The 19,132-nt window shown below is 32.7% G+C and overlaps 1 protein-coding gene across 1 annotated transcript; it reads right to left on the bottom strand.

Annotated features, from left to right (window-relative positions):
* Positions 1-385: 385 nt before the first annotated feature.
* LOC120336967 (uncharacterized) lies at positions 386-18,383 on the bottom strand. Its single transcript, XM_039404780.2, has 14 exons — positions 18,170-18,383; positions 16,137-16,228; positions 15,328-15,470; positions 12,531-13,252; positions 11,619-11,789; positions 10,803-10,964; positions 9,784-9,898; positions 9,306-9,480; positions 8,728-8,837; positions 6,816-6,971; positions 5,681-5,780; positions 5,124-5,276; positions 4,222-4,326; positions 386-3,808 (listed from the first exon to the last, which is right to left on the bottom strand). The coding sequence occupies exons 1-14, from the start codon at positions 18,328-18,330 to the stop codon at positions 3,495-3,497; spliced, it is 2,679 nt and encodes an 892-aa protein (XP_039260714.1). The 5' UTR covers positions 18,331-18,383; the 3' UTR covers positions 386-3,494.
* Between the last annotated feature and the right edge of the window lie 749 nt (positions 18,384-19,132).

Raw genomic sequence — 19,132 nt, 5'->3', positions numbered from 1 at the left:
CGTGCTAAGCGTTAGAAATACGCTGACCATCGCATCTCTGAATACACTGCGCGGGTCCGCAGGTTCGAATCTCGTAAGGAATAATTATGTGCGAGAGGCTTGCTGGACTCCTCGCAGCCGTTGGGAGGTCTACGTGAACGCTGGTTGGTTATGACTTTCTCCACCATCAAGTCCATGCATCTGAAACAAATAACTGGCTAACTAATCCCATACCCGACATGGACTGGTAACCAGACGAGTGTCCGTGGTTCGTCATATGATTAAGCCGTCTTATCGGCTTCCCCTCCCATAGATCCTATCATATCCTACCTTTTAATTTCATTACTAGTAGACCCAACGAGTCACCTAAAGCTATAGTACACCATGTAGAAAACTTCTCACAACATACCCGTGTATACGATATATTTCTCAGTATATTCCATTTATAATAGAAACTACATAATTGCACTTCACCATTTTAAACAAAGAAAATATTTGTGACCGTGATGCAAAACAAACAATCCAGACGAAAAAAGTTATCTAATCATATACCTCAACATGTACACAATCCTGCAATAAAAACGATTTCGTTTAAAAATATCACTCCTACTGATAACGGTCAATTAAATCAACGATAGCAATAAGATGAAAATTGAATCATACTTTTTTTCAGTGATTGCTGCTATTCATAGGTTTGTCACAATCGCAAGAAGCAACAACAATTCTTAAATTCAAATTTAACAAAAAATGGCGCGAGAAGAAAAATCAAAATAACTAGTAAAGTGACAATTTCTGAACGAAAAACGAACGAACTTTTGTTCTAAATGACAAACTTTGTGACAATAAGATCCCGACTAAAGTGTAATATGATGACTGCACAGACTGGTTGGAAATAAACACTTACGACTCAAAAGCACTGAACAATTGCCTTTTTACATATCATCCATATTCTTACAGAGTTATCTGAAAAACTGATTAACTGTTTACCCGAGATGGCAAATCTGTCTCTTCCCACTCAGAGAGAATTGGTAGAAAAATATAGCTACATGCAGCAGCATTTTTACACGAAACTAAAGCAATAGTAATGGAATTTCAACAAGAGCCATATAAAATAAATACACACGATATAACATCTTCGATTGCTTAGTGGCGGCAAGTTCTGGCTATTTAAATATGTGGGAGCAATTGGGTCAGGAACAGAATTAAGATATTCAATAACTCCACATCAATTTTTGTTGGCTCTAGAAGATGAAATACAAAGCAAAACATACCACTTGATCTAACCATCTTGATTACAGAATGATAGATTGAAAATCTACCAGTATGATGTGTTCTGATGTTTCGGTCAGAGATTAATTTCAAAATAAAAATAAACACATTTAGAAAAATCAAAACATATGTCAAATTTTGATATAAATCACCATCTCTGCACAAAAAGAAAACAAAATAAAAAGTGTTTATCTAATTTCTCAAACACCTTTTTCATATATCACAGAATTGAAATTTAAATAAACTAAATTTCCTAGAGATCTCTTTATGTCTGGCCAGGATTTCTAAAAGTATGCCTATTACAATTTTTTTATGAATAGCATAATATATTGAAAAATGTTCATCAATAGAAAAAAAAAAATCTGGTAAATATAGAACTATGGTTTTACAACTGATCATTTCGAAATATTTCCGAGTATGCTAGACTACTCATAGGACTGAAAAAATATGATGGATCAAATAAGGTAATTTTTGATCAGCAGCAAAAATATAATTCAAAGAATCTCAAGAACGTAATTGCAAGATGGAGGTCGAAGGTTTTCGTAGATTATTTTTATAAATGTTTGTTAATCGATAAATTAAATTTTGAATTAGACATGTTCACTAGCTGATTTTTTGTAAACGAAAAAGCCATTTTGAAATCTGAAAATTTTTATTATTCACTACAAAGCGAAGTATTACATATACTACTATACATTTTGCCTAGTAATTAAGATAATCAATCTCTCCCTTCAACATTGACTTATTTTTATGCCAGACTGTGAGACGTTTAGGAATTTAGTCAAAAAAATTAGGGAGAGAAAAATCTAGCAGTAAATCTCCAACTTTTACCTTTTTCTTGGATGAGATGTAATCTATCCATTCTCAAAAAATAATTCAATTTTTTTTTTGGATTGTACATCACCCCTTTCCTCTTTATAGTAATACAGAAATATTTTTGGGATACATGCAAAATATTGCTGCAATCAAAAGAATTTAACTAAATGAAAAAAACACAAAAAATCAACTTGAATATGCGACGACACAGTTTAAAAGGACTGGATGACATTGGTACTTGGTGAACTAGAATGTTTGTACAATACTTCACCGTTTATTTCTACAGATTAAATCATACATGTTTGCATTTAATAAATCTTAATGGAACTTTAAAGACTGGCCACAGGCAGTAAATCATGTTAAAAAATTATAGGAGAAAAACAGAAAGTTTCATGTCCAATATTTTGATAAAATCATTGTTTCAAATGAAATTTTTATTCGCAGATATCATAACCATCAGAATAGACTTTTAATCATGGACAGTGATGCAAAAGTGAGTTTGAGCAGGGACCAAATATATTTCTTAAATCATTCAACTATTTTATTCTAATATCTATTGCTTACTTCAACTATAAAAAATAGCTGATTTCAGCTGATTTACATTCCATAGATAGTATTAATTCCCCACCATGATTCATGACATTCAAGTTGAAAAATAATTGTTGAAACCAGTGTTTGTTTATCTTAAATCCAATATTGAATGGACCAACACAACACAGAAAGTTTGTTGAAATACACATTATCAAAATTTATTATCCTAAAAGGTTTAGGTATTAATTACATTTACACAATAATTTGAGCCGTAGCAATTCAATTTTTTCTGACCGAGATTATGCTTTGTTTCACGGTGCCCAAATAGTCCTCAAAATTGTTTTTGTGACAATAAAATTTTGTTCACCCTAGAATATTCACTACCTAACCATATCAATTAATTTTATTTTATATTTAGTATTTGCTAGCAAACACTCATTTCATTGTGTTGTGTCCAAATTCTTTCTCAGATATTTCACCACCATAAGAGTAAACGTTGAGTATAATATATCTAGATTGGGATTCTCCAATATTAAGATTTGAACTATCATCTATTGATTGCAAACTAATCAAAGAAAATCTATTGAAAACCTGTTCTGAAAATCAAATAATGTTTCTTAATTTCTACCAAAAACTTAATGAATGGAACAAATTTTAAAAATACAATAATTGATCTATCTATGGACCAAATAAAAGTCTACCCCATTTTCAGTCAAATTAAAATCAATATGGGATCATGTACACACAAAAAAACAATGCATTCACGACAATGGAATGACTGTATTAAATCATTAAAGAAATCAGCATATGACTGAAAAAAAAACATCTTCTTATATATTCACTTAAACATTCATTGCAACCAAATAAAATAAAAAATAATTAATACAATAGTACGTCATTCAAACTTCAGATAAAGTTAAAGTAATCCTAGGTTTATCATTACTTTGTATACTGTCTTTTGCATATTCAGGTGATTGTGGTGACATGATACTTTTTTTACCAAATTTAAAAACAGAGTTTAGTACGGATTCCTTTTTGTGGTGACTTCCAGCACTTCTTAAGTCTGGTGACGATGAGTGATTGCTGTTCTGAATCAACGTGTTAGTTGTATTGTTGGAGAAATTGTTATTGTTTTTATTCACATTTTGTGTGGTCGTGTACATTGAAGTAGGACGATCGTTTCCAAGAAACTGAGAAACTGCTGCATGTGGAGCTGAAGTAAGAATATAAAGTAAGATTTGAAAAAAAGCTAAAAATGCTACCATGGTTATTCATGGGGTCTTGAGTGTCAAAAAATAGTTGAATAATGTGAACAGGTTTGGAGGACAGAAATCTTGCGGATTCAGCATGAAATGCGTGCACAGTTGAGATTGAAACTCATGATACCATCAAAGCAACCAGGCCATAAAGCGTTTTTACTATGTCTAAATTTTGAATAAAAATTTCGAACGATGTAGTATTTACAAAGTTAGATTTTCCCAATAACTTCATTCAACTACCTGCTTGGTTATTATAGCAATATCTAACTGCATGCAGAAAAATGATGAAAAAAAAATTGTGGTGTTTTCTGTAATAGTGCATAATATTCCAAAGTCAATTTTATATTATATTCATTATAGTTTGTACCTGATGTCTCATTGAGATTATGCATTGATGCGGACAGAAGTTTGTTATCTCTCGACAGTGAATTATTCCTATTGTCCACAGGTAACTGTGCCCTTTCAAGTTCCGCTGTGATAAAAATTTGATGAGAGGTCAAGTAAAATCATGCCATAATACAATCAGGTCTATTTAGTCTGAGTTAAGCTGAGGGTAAAAACAATACAAAATGGATAAGACTAAAATGCTACTTATACCCAAGCCGTTATTGCCATAATTTTGAGTTTCCCAGTATGAAAAACTGGAGAAAGATTCTGTTCGAATGACTTTATGATTTCAATTACATAGGCTTGGATAGTCATACAGCCTATTCAAATTTGTATAAAATGGTCTATTAGTGCATAAATCGAAATACAATTATGGGTACTCCCGTAGTATGTGTACCGGGTTAGGATTAGGCCATAATTTTATTCAGACTTTCCTTATTTTAGAAATATTACGAGTTCGGGGACTGTTTGTGATAGCCAAGTGAATATACCCCCTGCCAATTCCGTCATTTACACAACTTGATGTAAAGTAGGCGAACAGGATTAGTTACTTCCATATTGATACACAGACTTCTGGAGCGCCCAATTATGTGATACAAGATATATGTTTATATTTCCAAATAACTACATATACTTGTCTGGGTTGATATATAAAACATATAAATATAATTTCAATATTAAATCAGCATTTTTCTACTAACTCTATCATCATAGATATAAAAATGAAATCCATGAGTGAAACACTGTAAAAAGACAATATGACAGATTTCATGTTTAGTTTACATGGGAACACCCCCAGTTTTAGATTGTTCCAAGTATTGTTAACTACTAACAAATTTAAAAAAAAATAAATAACGGAGGAAGAAATTTTAGTTGCTATACCTCCGATCCTATATGTTTCCATTTGTTGAACTTCGTTTATACTTTCTTTCAGATCCGTTACAAACTTATTCCTGTCATCTTCATTAGGAGCATTGAATGTCACTAACACTTTGTTGTCCATTGTGTTGATTAGTCTGATACCAAACAGATAATCTACAAAAAGCAACACAAAATACTCCTCTTAATATTAAAGATGTAGAAAAAGACTCCTAACTTGACAAAATCTAACCTGGCTTGATTCAAATTCCACATAAGCTTGTACCCATGACAACAAGTTTATCATAAATGAATCGCGCAGTGGTTAATTATTTATTTACAGAAACAGAGAATCTGATTTGACTAATTCCATGTTTGACTTCATTGTTTTTACCTTCAAGCTAAGCTAGAGCTATATAGATGTTTTTATGTATGGCTGGTACCATGAAATATTAGACCACCATATGTGAGGGGTTACTGATGTAAAGCCTACTTCCGAGCAAAACTATATGGAACTCGTTCAAAAAATGTTTTGAATTGAAATATTTGAGATTTGTTATCTGATAGAACAAACAACGTACATGTTGTTTCGAAGAGAAGAACATTCATTCCTTGTAATGGCAGAGATAATTTGAATCCATATGTTGAACTGTTTTTCTTTCTTTGCAGAACTTTAGTTATCTACAAAATAACAAAAAAGTCACACTAACAAAAATTTGATAGTCAGTGTATGATGTTCAGAAGAGAAATGTACCGATATATTGGTAGGCCTATAGGCCATTTTTTCCATACCGTATTTGTATTGGTGTAAAAATATACTGATAATTGATATATTCAGCTTTTTGATCCGATCCAGAGTGTTTCAAAAGATAAGTTAGTAGGCGAATGTTAATAACTGAAATTATTTGCCGTGGAAGGAGTATATAAGCAGCCCACCCTCTGGACCACAAATGGGTATTATGACGTTGCGGTATCTGGAATTATGGTGCTTTATTACAATTCAGAACTTCTTAATGTTTATAAATTCCAATCAGCACCAAATATACTTAGATTAAAATTTATATTTAACACACATTTAATGGGATATAGATTATGGTGCCATAATGCATTTAAAAATTAACGTGCCGCGTTTGGCAAAATACAAAACATGACAATGTACTAAAGTTTTAAAATTTGTGCATCGATTTATCAAGAGCGAATGCCTATGATTCTCACTTGTTTAGGCTATTACCATACAAATTATCTCAATTAATTTGACATTCTTTGCATTTGTACAATAAACCATCAGTACTGAGTCCATTGACTCGCTTTTTCACATCTAAATCACAAAAATCGATTTATCATATTCTGAGATATCTGTTTTCCAACTTCAAACTCAAGAACATTGTACATACGTTGATGAAATTCACAAATTATAGGAAAATCGGCTTTTTAAAATACAGCTTATATTTTTTCATTAGTATCGGATCGGTATCAGTGGAAATAAATGCATTGGTAGTTCTCTACTTCATATAACCCTTCAGATTTAGGTGTTTTGATCCAGATGTTAAAATTCAAACCTTTCCTAGGCTAAAATCGAACTCAGAAAATGCCGGTGCTCGTAGACCCACCAAATAAAACTGGTCAACTATATCAAAACAATCCTCCCCCAAATAAATAAACAATGGGATATAAAAAATTAAACAAATATAAAATACGAAAAAGTCAAAGCATTACCAGGAGTAGGTCATTAAACAAGAAGACGGCACGTTGATGAAGTCCAACTTTCTGAGGTTTGGCAGGATCAGCTACTTGATATAATCTACAATAACACACGAGACGGCGATGTGGAACAGCAAGAACTGGCTTTTTCCCAATAATATTTTTTTCAACCTAAATAAAAAGTGTTCAATATGGTTGAATATTAAAATTTAGATGCTTTGCAACCGCCCATACTAAGGAAAAAAATCAAATTTCATTCCAATTTCACCAGAAAGAATGGGAAATTTTAGGTACTCCCGTAGTATGTGAACCAAGATGGCGAACACCGGAACGTAGTATGTGTACCAGGTTAGGGTTAAGCCATAATTTCAGGTACAAATACTATGGGAATCACTTGGCTAGTCCCCGAACCAATAATAGAACTTAAATAAGGAAAATTGGAATAAAATTATGGTCTAACCCTAACCTGGTACACATATTACGTTCCGGTGTTCGCCATCTTGGTTCACATACTACACAGTGTCAAATTTCAATAGTATATAGGCCTGATTACATTGCCACTGGGACCGGTCCAGCAGACCACGTATGGGAACTATTTCACGCTTCAGTGGTTCGCCTGCGATTCAAATCCGTGCTATCGGTCAACAACATCAGACCACCTATCGAGGAGGTCTGGAAGTGAGCTGCACTGGTCTTGCTCAGTTGCCTCATCCTGCTACTCGAGCTATTACTTACGTTGATCGGAGGGGTATGGAAGTTGTTTGCCTTTTCATCTCTGGTAAGTGAGTTGCTTTTTTCAACAAATAAAAATTTAGCCAGATAGTGCAAGTTTAATTTAAACATCTTTCGCATCTATTAGGTCGCTGTTGAACCCAAATTTGAAATACCGGTACCTGTACTGGTGGGATCCCGGTGCGGCAAGCTGGGTTGTTGTTTTGAAATAGAAAATAAAATCTTAATGTCTAAAGATCATTGGTAGGAACTGAGCGCAATACGACCTATGTTGATAAACTTCAGTTTGCATTGAGGAATTTTATGGAATTTCACCATACAGCCATACCTCATCCTAGCTGGCACCAGTAACCTAACTGTAACTTTACATACCGGTACAAATTCAATGCTTCAGTGTCGGTAACGTCGCAGTAGTAGGGCGATATTAAATAATGAAAGTGCATCTATTGACATATGATGAGCCCACTTCACACAAAGTGTTTGATTGATAAACTGTCAATGTTTGAATTTGGTTCCGAGTAGACTACTGGTAACTGTAACCTACCGTAATTTTTTGTGAATGGATCGTGTGACATAAGGTGCCGTTGAACGCTGAATGGACGGCCAAAATGATCCAACTCGTCTACCTTTTATGCCTTTAATTAATTTGACGTTTTGTTCTTAGATTATGAGCAAATTTCAACGGGAAAGCAACACCTCATCATATTCTGCAAATAACTTCACAGAACTTCAATCAAGAACGTGCATATAGTTTTGATACTTTAATTAACATTTGTATTGAATTTATGGATTCATTGAAAATAAGATATATGCAGTGTTTGCAAATCACGACTTGTTTTCTTTAGTCCGGCAGCTCTAAAACTGTTCTCTGATCTCGTTAGTTTGGACATGTAATCGAGGGCGCTAAGTGGTCTCCGAGACTACTTTGACATTTCCGAATCGAACCGGTTCACTCTCTCGAACTTGATTATATATATTTTTTAATTTGCTTGAACTGGTTGCTACACCCGTTTTAGAGGAAAAGTTCATAATAAATTCTATGAGAACGTTATAAACACAAATCTAAGTAAAATCAAATTATGTGGGAGTCTCACAAAATATTTAATATCATGTGTTAGTGTTAGGTATTCCATACCGCATATTCAATAGTACATAATTCTTCATAGGCCTACTGTAAAAAATATAAATCACCCACGTTTAAAACCTGTGTCACATGATCATCATCAGTTTTTAATTCCTCATCACGTATCCTGTGATAAGTATTTCTTAACATTGTTTCGTTCAGATCGTCACCACCGTCCACTCCTGAGTTTAAGTTCGGTATATTTTAGAAAGAGTGGCATAATTGATAATATTTCCAAATGACAATTTGTATATTTAATAAGCATTCGATTATATATCTGATTACCGAACAAAAAATGAACTTTATCGAACTTATGGCACTGTAAAAACTAGTAACAAAAACACAATTCTTATTCCAATTCCCAACTATTGTATATTTGGCATAGATATCATGAAAGTCATGGTAAATACGTTGAACCATGCAGTGACTCATCATAGTAGGCTTAGTTACTAGATTCAGCAATAATTACATGATTAGTAAAATTCACTTGCCATATATGACTCAAACTTATAATCATATTGAACATTTCAAAAACTAAAAAAAAAAATGAAAAAAATATGTAAATTTTGAAAGAATTATTAGATTAGACTGTATTTGCAAAGAGCAGTGATGAAATGAGACAATTAAAATTTGACTTCTCATTAGAATACCTCGTAGATTTTTGATGAAATCATCCTCAGTCATTCTTTTCTCTCTTTTCATGTTGGGTGAATGAAGATCAGTGTTGAGCATGATAATTGCAAAAGCGAGAATGAAAATTGCATCGGCGTTTTTTAATGACTCCGCAAGTTTTGGATTACAAACACAATACCGTTGTGAAAATGTCTGAAAATGGTCAACGCATTTTTATAATCCTGCAATTGTTTGGTTCGGTTAAACAATAAACATGAAAAAATGAAAATTTCACATAAGATGTTTTAGCAATGTGCAAGACAAACAATGCCTGAGAATGCAAAAAATACCCATAAATAAATATTGCATCATGCGCACTCAAAACTATGTTTCATTATCATACAACAAATCACTAGATCATGCCTTGCAAAAAATATTTTAATGGGATTTCAAGATCTGAATTTTAAAACTTTATTGAAAAAAATGTCAATACTGATGAAGTGGAAGAATGATTACCTCGACGAGTTTGTCAACTTTTTGGGCTTCCCCTTGAACTTTAATTTGACGTTGAAAATCGCGTAAAGCTTCATCTATTTCTTGACCACTGAAGTCCATTAACTCACAAACAGAGCTGAAAAAATTTATGGAATTTGTATTAATGTTTGTACGGAAGAGTATAAAATCCTTCATGCATAGCAAGCACACATATACACACTACCACATTTTAATTGGACATACAACTTAATAACTAAAAATAGGCAAAAATGAAAGAAATATCAATCAATTTAATAAGCTGTTTCCTCTATAATTAATACTCGGCATGCAGCAAACTTATGAATTGTGTCACTGACAATTCAAATAAAATCTGGCAGTATCAGATAGAGTATTTCAGAATATTCAACGTTGTGATATAAAAATTTTAGAAAGCCAAAATGACATCTTTGATATTATACATGCGTGGAAAAATTTGGCCAAAAATTACTGAGAAACAAAAAAAATTAGAACATTTTTATTGTTTGACAGTAATAATACCTGTCATCATATGTCATAATATTTTACATTTATTGGCAAGTGGAAATTATTTTATTAAGGCTATAGCAAGATCTGTTTGCTTTGATTAATATGAAAATATCAATGCAACCATATTCTTGTTACGCCCAAATCATCAAATGTTGGCTTTTGTTTACTAAAGAACATTCTTCGGTAAGACAACAGAACATGTCAGAAATAGTCGACCACACTTTGCCTATATGCCATAGTGTACATACCGTCACCAATAGACTCAGCAAACATTGTTATATTTACTATACAAGGTTATGGGATATTTATTTGGTTGTTTTATAATATTTAAACTAAGCTTTAATTTTTTATGTCTAGTACACAACTATATAAATGCTCCAAATAGAAAAAGAATTGCCAGAAACAATCAATGAACAATCTATAAGCTAGGAATTAAATCCAGAACTGTTTCCAGGATGTTTCAAAAATATTTCATTCAATTTTATAACTCAATCAAGCAGGCACGAGATACTTACTCAAGAACATCTTGATTAAATCTCTTCTGAGTGTTTCCAAGGTATTCACCGACCATTTGCCGACTTAATCCTTTACGATTGAGTAGAAAAGTTGCAACTGCTGGAGCAGTTCGCGCAATAAATTTATGTTCAACAAGAAATTCAATTCCTTTCTCTGGTTTTCTGCAAAATAAGGAGAATTTACCTTAACATTTTATTTAATTTCCCTTTAATTAATATTTTCAATACATTTAGATCTGCCTAGGAATATAATTTCTAATAAAAATTGATCCTGTTTGCATAAAAAGATACCAAACTATGAAAAAATGCAAAGAATTTGATTTCAAAACCAAACTCAAACTACTTTCCAAATATTGTTTTTAGAGAATTCAATTTAAATAAACAAAATTATCATCATAATGAGATTGAAAACAATAATTTCGCTTATTTGGCCAAAATTTGTAATAAAGAATAAATTTAGATTCAACGCCTACAAGTTTTAAAAAAGTGCGAAGTGTTTAAAAAAAATGTAATGCAGACCTATAAACTGAACAATACTTGAAATCATTACTGCCCGAACGAACACTTTTAATCTGTCAATATTGTCTGTTTTATTTATTAAACGGTTGTCTTGTATGAATATTCTTGAAATTTTGGAGAAAATTAAATTCCATTATAATGTCCTGGGTATGACCATGACTGCTTTTTAACATGGTAAGATTCACGACTATCCTATACATTGAGATAGAACATATACTGTATATTTAAAATTTACATGTATTTATATTCCAAATAAAGTACTTCAAAATGATTTTCTAAATGCCATTCAATACATACTTGTTAAAAAGATTCAGTCCTATTCGATACAATCTCTTTCTCATGATGTCATTATTTGAATCGATATGCCAGCTACCTCTCGTACTTAACGTACTTCTCCTCTGATATGTTTCAGCTATTACGTTGTTCGAGAACTCACTCTGACCACTTGCTATACTCGCTGTATCAGAACTAAAATTTTGATGCAAAAAAAAAACAGTGATGTATGAGTATTATAAATAAATATATGTACAATGAATCTATTAGTACAGCTACTGAAGAAATTAGGGACACTGGAAACATTGCAATATCACATTCTAATTCATGACAGACCAAGAATAATAAACAGGAAGAAAGATTAGAATCCAATAGCCTATCTGACTAAACTAACTGACTAAAGTATCTGACTACTTTTTGGGCTTATTACCTTGTACTAAATTTGAAAAGCATAGTATAGAATAAGCAAGAATAGTCTCACTCCCAAAAAGTTCTACACTAAATTACATTGAAATGTTCATTCCATCATTCCATTGTGTCATTTTAATTGTTTCAAATAATATTTTGAAGAAGACAAATCAATTATTTTGATTATGGGTCCAATTTAAAAAATATTAATCAAAGTATTACAAGCTTCAAATATAGACAGTTAGGAATATGCTTGTTATTGCACCTGTGATTACAAATACCGTGAGGGGAGGGGGTGTGTGATTATGTGTGAGAGATTTGCTTGAAAGGATTGTTCATGTAATCGCTGGTCACCGTCACCGCTTCCTCCACCATCAAGTCTATGCATTTGATACAAATAAGCGGCTATCTAAATCCGTACCCAATATGGACTAGTAACTGGACGAGTAACCATGGTCATGCAATGCCAATTATGCCATCTCATCGACTTTCCTTTCACCTGGGATAAAGTTGAATCGTACAACTTACCTTCTGAGACTTTCTTCATCTGCCTCATTATCATAGCTCACTAGGCTTAGCTCCGACCCGACACGTTGCCAAGCATTATATTCCGATGTATTATCCGTATCACTGTTTCTTGAACGTATTGAAGATGTCGCAATAGAATGACGTAATAAAGAAGTATCATCTCCCCTTTTCAAAGTTCCGTCATCACCTCCATTTTTATCTTCTTCTTTCTTTCCCGATTCACTCTTACGATTGGGCAATACAATAGTTTCATATCCATGCCCTTTACGTTTTCTGCGTCGTTTTACAGATTCAACATCGGCTATTATACCTGGCATCGAAATTTGAGACAAAACGTCTTCAATTTCATTGTCTGTGGCTTTTGGAGTGACGGGTTCGTCACTCTCTCTTTCTTTGCTAGTGTTATTATTAGAAAAAAGTTTATCAAAAATTTCTTCTTCTTCATCATTATTTAAATTAGTTTCAGAGTTGGGATTGTCCTCCACATTTTTATCATTTTCATTCTCGTTGAAAGGATGCTCCAGAACGAGTTCAACAACCTCTACCTTGGAGTTATTGTCATCCTCCTTAGGTTCTGTTAGAATGAGTTTATTTTCTAGTGTAAGGCGACGAGTTTTCGATTTTCTAATTTTTCGAAAATTCAATTTCATTCTGTATGCTCTGTAGGCTTCTTGAATAATACGGGCGGCACGCTCACAATTATCAGCCCCTCCGTAGAATTTCTTAAAAAAATAATTTAAATTTAGCTTTAGCAGAATTCATAAACTGTTCACTGTGATTATTATTGATATATTATTAATTTTTTGCCAAAAGTTTTTAGTAAAATATCAGCTCTGCAAAATCCCCAAAATGAGCTGTATTACTGATCATATTGAATTCATCTACATAGGTCGGTATAATTTCCCCGATATCTGTAGATCATCTCTTTTTGATATTTGAATGTTAGTGGCTCATTCAGCCAGCCATTGAAAGGCAGTCATACCCGAAAAATGCAAAATATACCGTTGTAATTTATTATGATATTCGTATTTCTAATAAATCTTCATGATTCAGATTGAATCAATAAAAATCTGGACTCAAGGGATATGTATATACATGCATGTTACAAGATTTTTTATGATTTGCTAGAATTATATATTGACTTAAAATTATATTATTCTCTCAAAAATTCTGGAATATAAGATAAATCTACGATGAAACAATGGAAATTTATGCAGTCGCTCAGTCACCTTTTTCGCTCAGACAAATATTCAAGCATGGTTGTAAACATTGGCCTGTTTTTGTAGTTTCGCGTGTTATTTGGGTTTCCACAAATTAGTCGTAAATCAAATAATTTAATTATCATTATGCCTTCCTAGCAGCTTTAGTTTAGTTACAATATTCAAAGGTAGGTAGATAGATTTCACCGAGGTCAAGGGTCGGTGAAAAATCCATTGTTAAAGCTTGTATTGTAGCCTTTTTGAAAAATATTTTTAAGTTCAAAAATCTCGAATTAGCATTTTATTCAATATTGCTTTGACAAATATCAAAGAATTTTAGGACATTAAATCCAGCTAGAGCAGTGGTTCCCAAACTAGGGTCCGCGAACCTTTTGTGGTCCGTGAAGTACTTTTCAAGGGTCCGCGAAAGAAATCTGTTGGATGGCTCAAAGTTTGATAATGCAAAAATTAACTGCTCTAATTTGGAAAGACACATTTATCGCATTATGATGCTTTACAATCTCTGCTGAGGACACTGATTCTTCACTTTTTGTTTCGATTAGGCTTTCCCGATTGTGACGTCACAAAGTTATGGCAGCTCCTGCCACGAACAAACCGCGGCGTCTCATGCCATGGTTTAATGGCGCTATAATTTAGTAATCAGTATTATCGGCATATTAACAAAGTCATGCGCCATATTTTTGTTTAATATACCATAAAAAGTACCAACCTACTCATTGTTTGTCACCAACAGGGGCAGCCCTGCCAATAGATCCGACATGCCTTGGTTACGGCATCAAAATTTTACCCGACATGATTTTTTAATTTGCTGCCGTGGTACCGGTTTGGGGCAGCTAAAAAGTCAGTAGCCGTGGTTTAACCGGAGCTCCAGAAGTAATCTATGTGCACCAAGATGGCGCACAACCTGAACATGGTATTGTGTACCGGTTAGGGTTCAGGTCGTACGACATCTTGCTACATATGCTTGGAAATCCCGCTAAATACTTAAAACTGCACTTGGAGGTGTAGATGGCGCTGCCTTTTTGCATGCTTGTTGTTATTGGAGAGAATTACAGTAGGTAGTTGATAAAGTATGCCACTCCGTTTCTAAACGCTGATTTACGCTTTTGTTTTGAAAGGTGGATAGCGTTAAATATAGCGCAGTCAGAAAGGCACTACGTTTTAGTTTTTAGATGTCAAATTTAGTCTTTGACACACGGTAACGGTAGGCATATATTTTTACGTTCTCAACTCTGTATTATCAATTTCAAAATGTCTTCTAAAATTAAAATTGAGATAATCGTATAAAATTTTATCGTGATAAACGCAGGTGAAGATATGTTTTGCACTACACCGTGTGGAGCATTTATTTTTGTTGTGATCTTGTTTTATGTGATATCTTTCTGTCTTTCTTTGATAATGTTTTATTTTAGTCAATTAGTGCACAGGGCCGCGAAACAAAATTGCAAGGGGTCCGTCAGACAATTTTTTTGAAAAAGTTTGGGAACCACTGAGCTAGAGCATGGGTAACATTAACATTCTGAAGAAAAGCCTTTCTGACTTTCAAAATTTAATGATGGTGGGAATAAGTGACATACTCGAAGTGCTTCGATTTGTTTATCAAATAAATCAGAGCTTAGTTCATAAGATTCAGTTCTTGTTCTGACATCCTGTTCTTCTAGATGTTTTCTCTGGAAACTACTCGATCTTTTTACTATGGATGAAAGATTTTCCTCTTGAACTACAAAAAATAGAGAAAAAAACGTCATGAAGAAGAAGACTTTTTATTCTTATTAATGAATATCAACAAGCATCTTCTTCCTTCTTAAATTTTCGAAGACCGTGTTTTTCCTACAACATTTTCATTTAATAATGTGCGATTGTGAGACAAAGTAGGGGTTTCAGGACAAAGGAAGAATATCCTATGTTAAAATTGTGAAAAACTTCCCTAATCTGAACATATCACAAAGATATACCGGTAGTTGCTTTATGAATTGGTATTCAATCATAGTTTGAGGCAGTATTCACCAAAGTATTTCAATAAAAAGCTACGATTTTCAAAAATCAAAAGTATATTTTTGCTCATTTTCTCAAAGCTTTTTAAAGACTCACCCTTTTGGGTTAAAGCGCTTGAAAGTACATCCTTCAGTCAAAATTTATTATTATTAAGTCAAATCATTTAAGTTTATTTTGTATTCTATTTTATCGAAGTTATTTACCAAACGATTGATACGAAGCACTTGATATGATGCTGATTGTCTTCGTCAGGAATGAATATTTTTCAAGCAATTAGATTGATAAGTCTTGACCCATTTGACTTATAAAAAGAATATGTTGCGAAGGAACATTACATACAGTCCTATTATATCAAACCAAGCAGAAAAGCATATGCCATAAAAATCAGTACCTAGCTTCCTTTCTTCAGTGACTGGGGAAGTAGGAGGGTTTTCTACAGTGGTTGAGCTTCTTGATGTTAAATCTTGACTGCCTTCCAAGTCACTGGAATAAAAGATTAACAAATTTCACAAAGCCTCACGAACCAATGATAACTGAACTTATAAATTTTGTTGCCTAAAGAATTATTTGTAAACGAAATGGACGTCATTAAAAAAATAACCTTATAATTAAGTGACGATTTATTTCATAAAATTAGATATGAAACATGACTTTGATCAATTTTAAAATGTTAGAAATCAATTTCGTACCATGCATTAAATATCATATTCATCGTTCAAAAACATTATCAATCATAATTTGATAGTTGACACTTCTGCCAGTTTTGGGTTAAAACTGCATAAAAAAATGATCCGCTCAAGTCATCCAGTTTATCTGATAAACTGTATCTTATGCATCAAACCTGGCCAATCATACTGTTTTCCAATATCCATATATGACATGATTTAAATGTTTCTCTGTTATAGCCAATTCTATTTTTATTAAAAATTAGGAACTTGAATCAAATTGATCATGTCTGAGAAACGGCTGCCAAAATAATATGAATATGATTACAATATTTTGTTGCTGCCCAAAAAAACACGACTTTGATTATCAAGATACATTCATATTTGAAAAATTGATTGGTGAAATAAATATATAGTCATTACAAAAGGGTAATATTAAAGCAAGGGACATGATGAAATATTATTAGGGCAGAATATCTCTTGAGCAGAAATGGGAAATGCTGTTTATTATGATTTAAATGTATGAAAAGTTTGAATTTTAATATTCATAAATAAAATAAATTTAAGATGAGATCACGACACTCTAAAAATCTTTTATGGGAGCATGTTTGAATACTAGTAAAGTATTGAAACAATGCATTTTATAGATATAGCATTTTCATAACTCGCAACCAGCTCCATTAACTGGTTGTATCGGCAGGCATGCCTTTACTTATATGCCCTGCTTGCGCTTTTTGGAAGTGATGTCATATTTACTTCCTGCTTGAATTATCATTGGTAAACTGAGATATTTTTTAGCAGGCTGATCACTTCATTCTGCGTTTCTGATTTCGAAGAACACTTGGCCAGCTCGGCCAACTCACTGCATCGAGATTATCAAAATAAAATATTCAATACACTAAATGTAATAAATACATAATGACTAGAGTAAAATAATAAATACAACTTGACTGCTGACTTCATTGCTTATTTTATATTGAATAAAAAAAAATGAACTTTCCTCATAAACGGAAATCAGTAGTTGAACTTTTAATATATATTCAGGACATAAACGTCAAATACTTCATTGATTCTACTTCATTCAATAAAGTTCAAAATCAATAGAGAACTTTCAATGCACAATTGTTTGACCACACACACAAAAAAGGTGAAACTATTTATGACAGTACGTGACTTTTGGAATAAATTGATTCAAATATTGACTATTTGAATTGGATATAATTACTGGTCATATTTTGAAGGGTATTGAAGAAATATTTAATAGAACATATATTATGGAAGTGACTCAGAAAAAGAAAACATGTGTGTGGGTGTTATTTATATATTTCATTTAAACGAATTCTGCAGTAACGATTATAAAAATCATAAAATATTACAGCTTCATAAAATATTACAACATAAGATAACCTGAACTAAGAAAAATTGAAATCGAGTCTCAAGAGTCTCTGATATTAAGATTTGTAATGCAGTTACAACTAACTGAGTGAATAACATATGAGCCCAAGAAATGCCATAGTCGGTATAAACAATTGATCCAGCAAATACTGCTTGGTTTGATTGCGCCATACTTAGTTTCGAAATAGGGCTTAAACACATCAATTGGATAATGAACATGAAGAAAACAATAATTCGAGGTAAAATAGGTCGGCGTGACCAGGATTTTTTGCATATATAAATATACTCAGAGCAGAGCAAAGCAAGAACTGACAACAGTTATTGAAACAATGCATTAATAACAATATGAAGAAAAAAAACCTACTTTGCATTGTTTTGTTGCTGGCTTCGAAGAACAGCATTTTCTTCTTCCAATTCCTTTATTTTTTCTGATTGAGTAAAAATAGTTTGTTCTTGCTCTTGTATAATGTTCTTCAACTGTGCAAGCAAGCTGAGAGCACTTCTTGGAGAATCAGCCGCCATCATATATTAACATAGTCAATTTGAACTTTCTAGAAAATGAGTTCAAAATAAAGAAATTCTTCAAGAGATTTTCTTCATAGTAATATCACAATCTTTTGATCAAAATTTTACCACAAGAATTTTACTACGATTTCATGGCGAATCGGACAGATACAATATGAGCATGGGGATAATGTAATGCGCAATTAAAGCGCCGTGACAATTGAAAAAACAAATCCAGAATATGACGCTATTACAGTATTGACTTTAGTACCAATACCAAGCTGACAACATACCACTGCACTAATAAACTAAATAAATCAATACAAGGTTGGGTCAATGATGATGGTGAATCTAACTTATGATTCTCGTGAACTGCTGAACTTCACACATATTCTTCCCATATACTCAATGGTCCCTAATCTAAAGATATTCCCTAATCTAATTATACAAGAAAAAATACCCACAGCAACAACTTTCATCCTAAAACTTTGCTTTTTGAGCGATTTTATAGAAAGATAGCAAGTATTGGATTGTTATGATCACGCAAATGGCCCAAAGCCGTAACCTTCGAAGCAGTGGTTCTCAATCTTTTTTGTCTTCAAAGCCTCAAATTCCAACGTTTAATTAAAATTGTAAGGATTCGGATAAAAACAACGCAAATTAAAATGGCAACAAAATGAAACTCAAGTAGGCTGTGTATTTTATAATAACAACATCAACAAAACTTGGTGTAAAAACCAATTTAACGCTAAACTTGACATTGTCTTTACTTATAATTCTGAAGTCTGAAAAAGCGAGGCGCAATTGTGATGACCCAACAGCT

Source organism: Styela clava, chromosome 2, assembly GCF_964204865.1.
Source record: "Styela clava chromosome 2, kaStyClav1.hap1.2, whole genome shotgun sequence".
In the NCBI taxonomy this organism is placed as follows: domain Eukaryota; kingdom Metazoa; phylum Chordata; class Ascidiacea; order Stolidobranchia; family Styelidae; genus Styela; species Styela clava.
Note: the sequence above shows the minus strand (reverse complement) of the source record. Positions and strands in the feature narration are given on the sequence as shown.

Bases quoted from the DNA above. Each gene is read 5' to 3' on its own strand.
- LOC120336967 (XM_039404780.2), bottom strand. From the start codon at position 18,330: ATGATGGCGGCTGATTCTCCAAGAAGTGCTCTCAGCTTGCTTGCACAG. The intron at 16,229-18,169 runs GTAGGTTTTTTT...CTTTTATTCCAG, and splicing joins CAGCAACAAAACAATGCAAA to TGACTTGGAAGGCAGTCAAG. The intron at 3,809-4,221 runs GTACAAACTATA...TTCTTACTTCAG, and splicing joins TAATCTCAATGAGACATCAG to CTCCACATGCAGCAGTTTCT.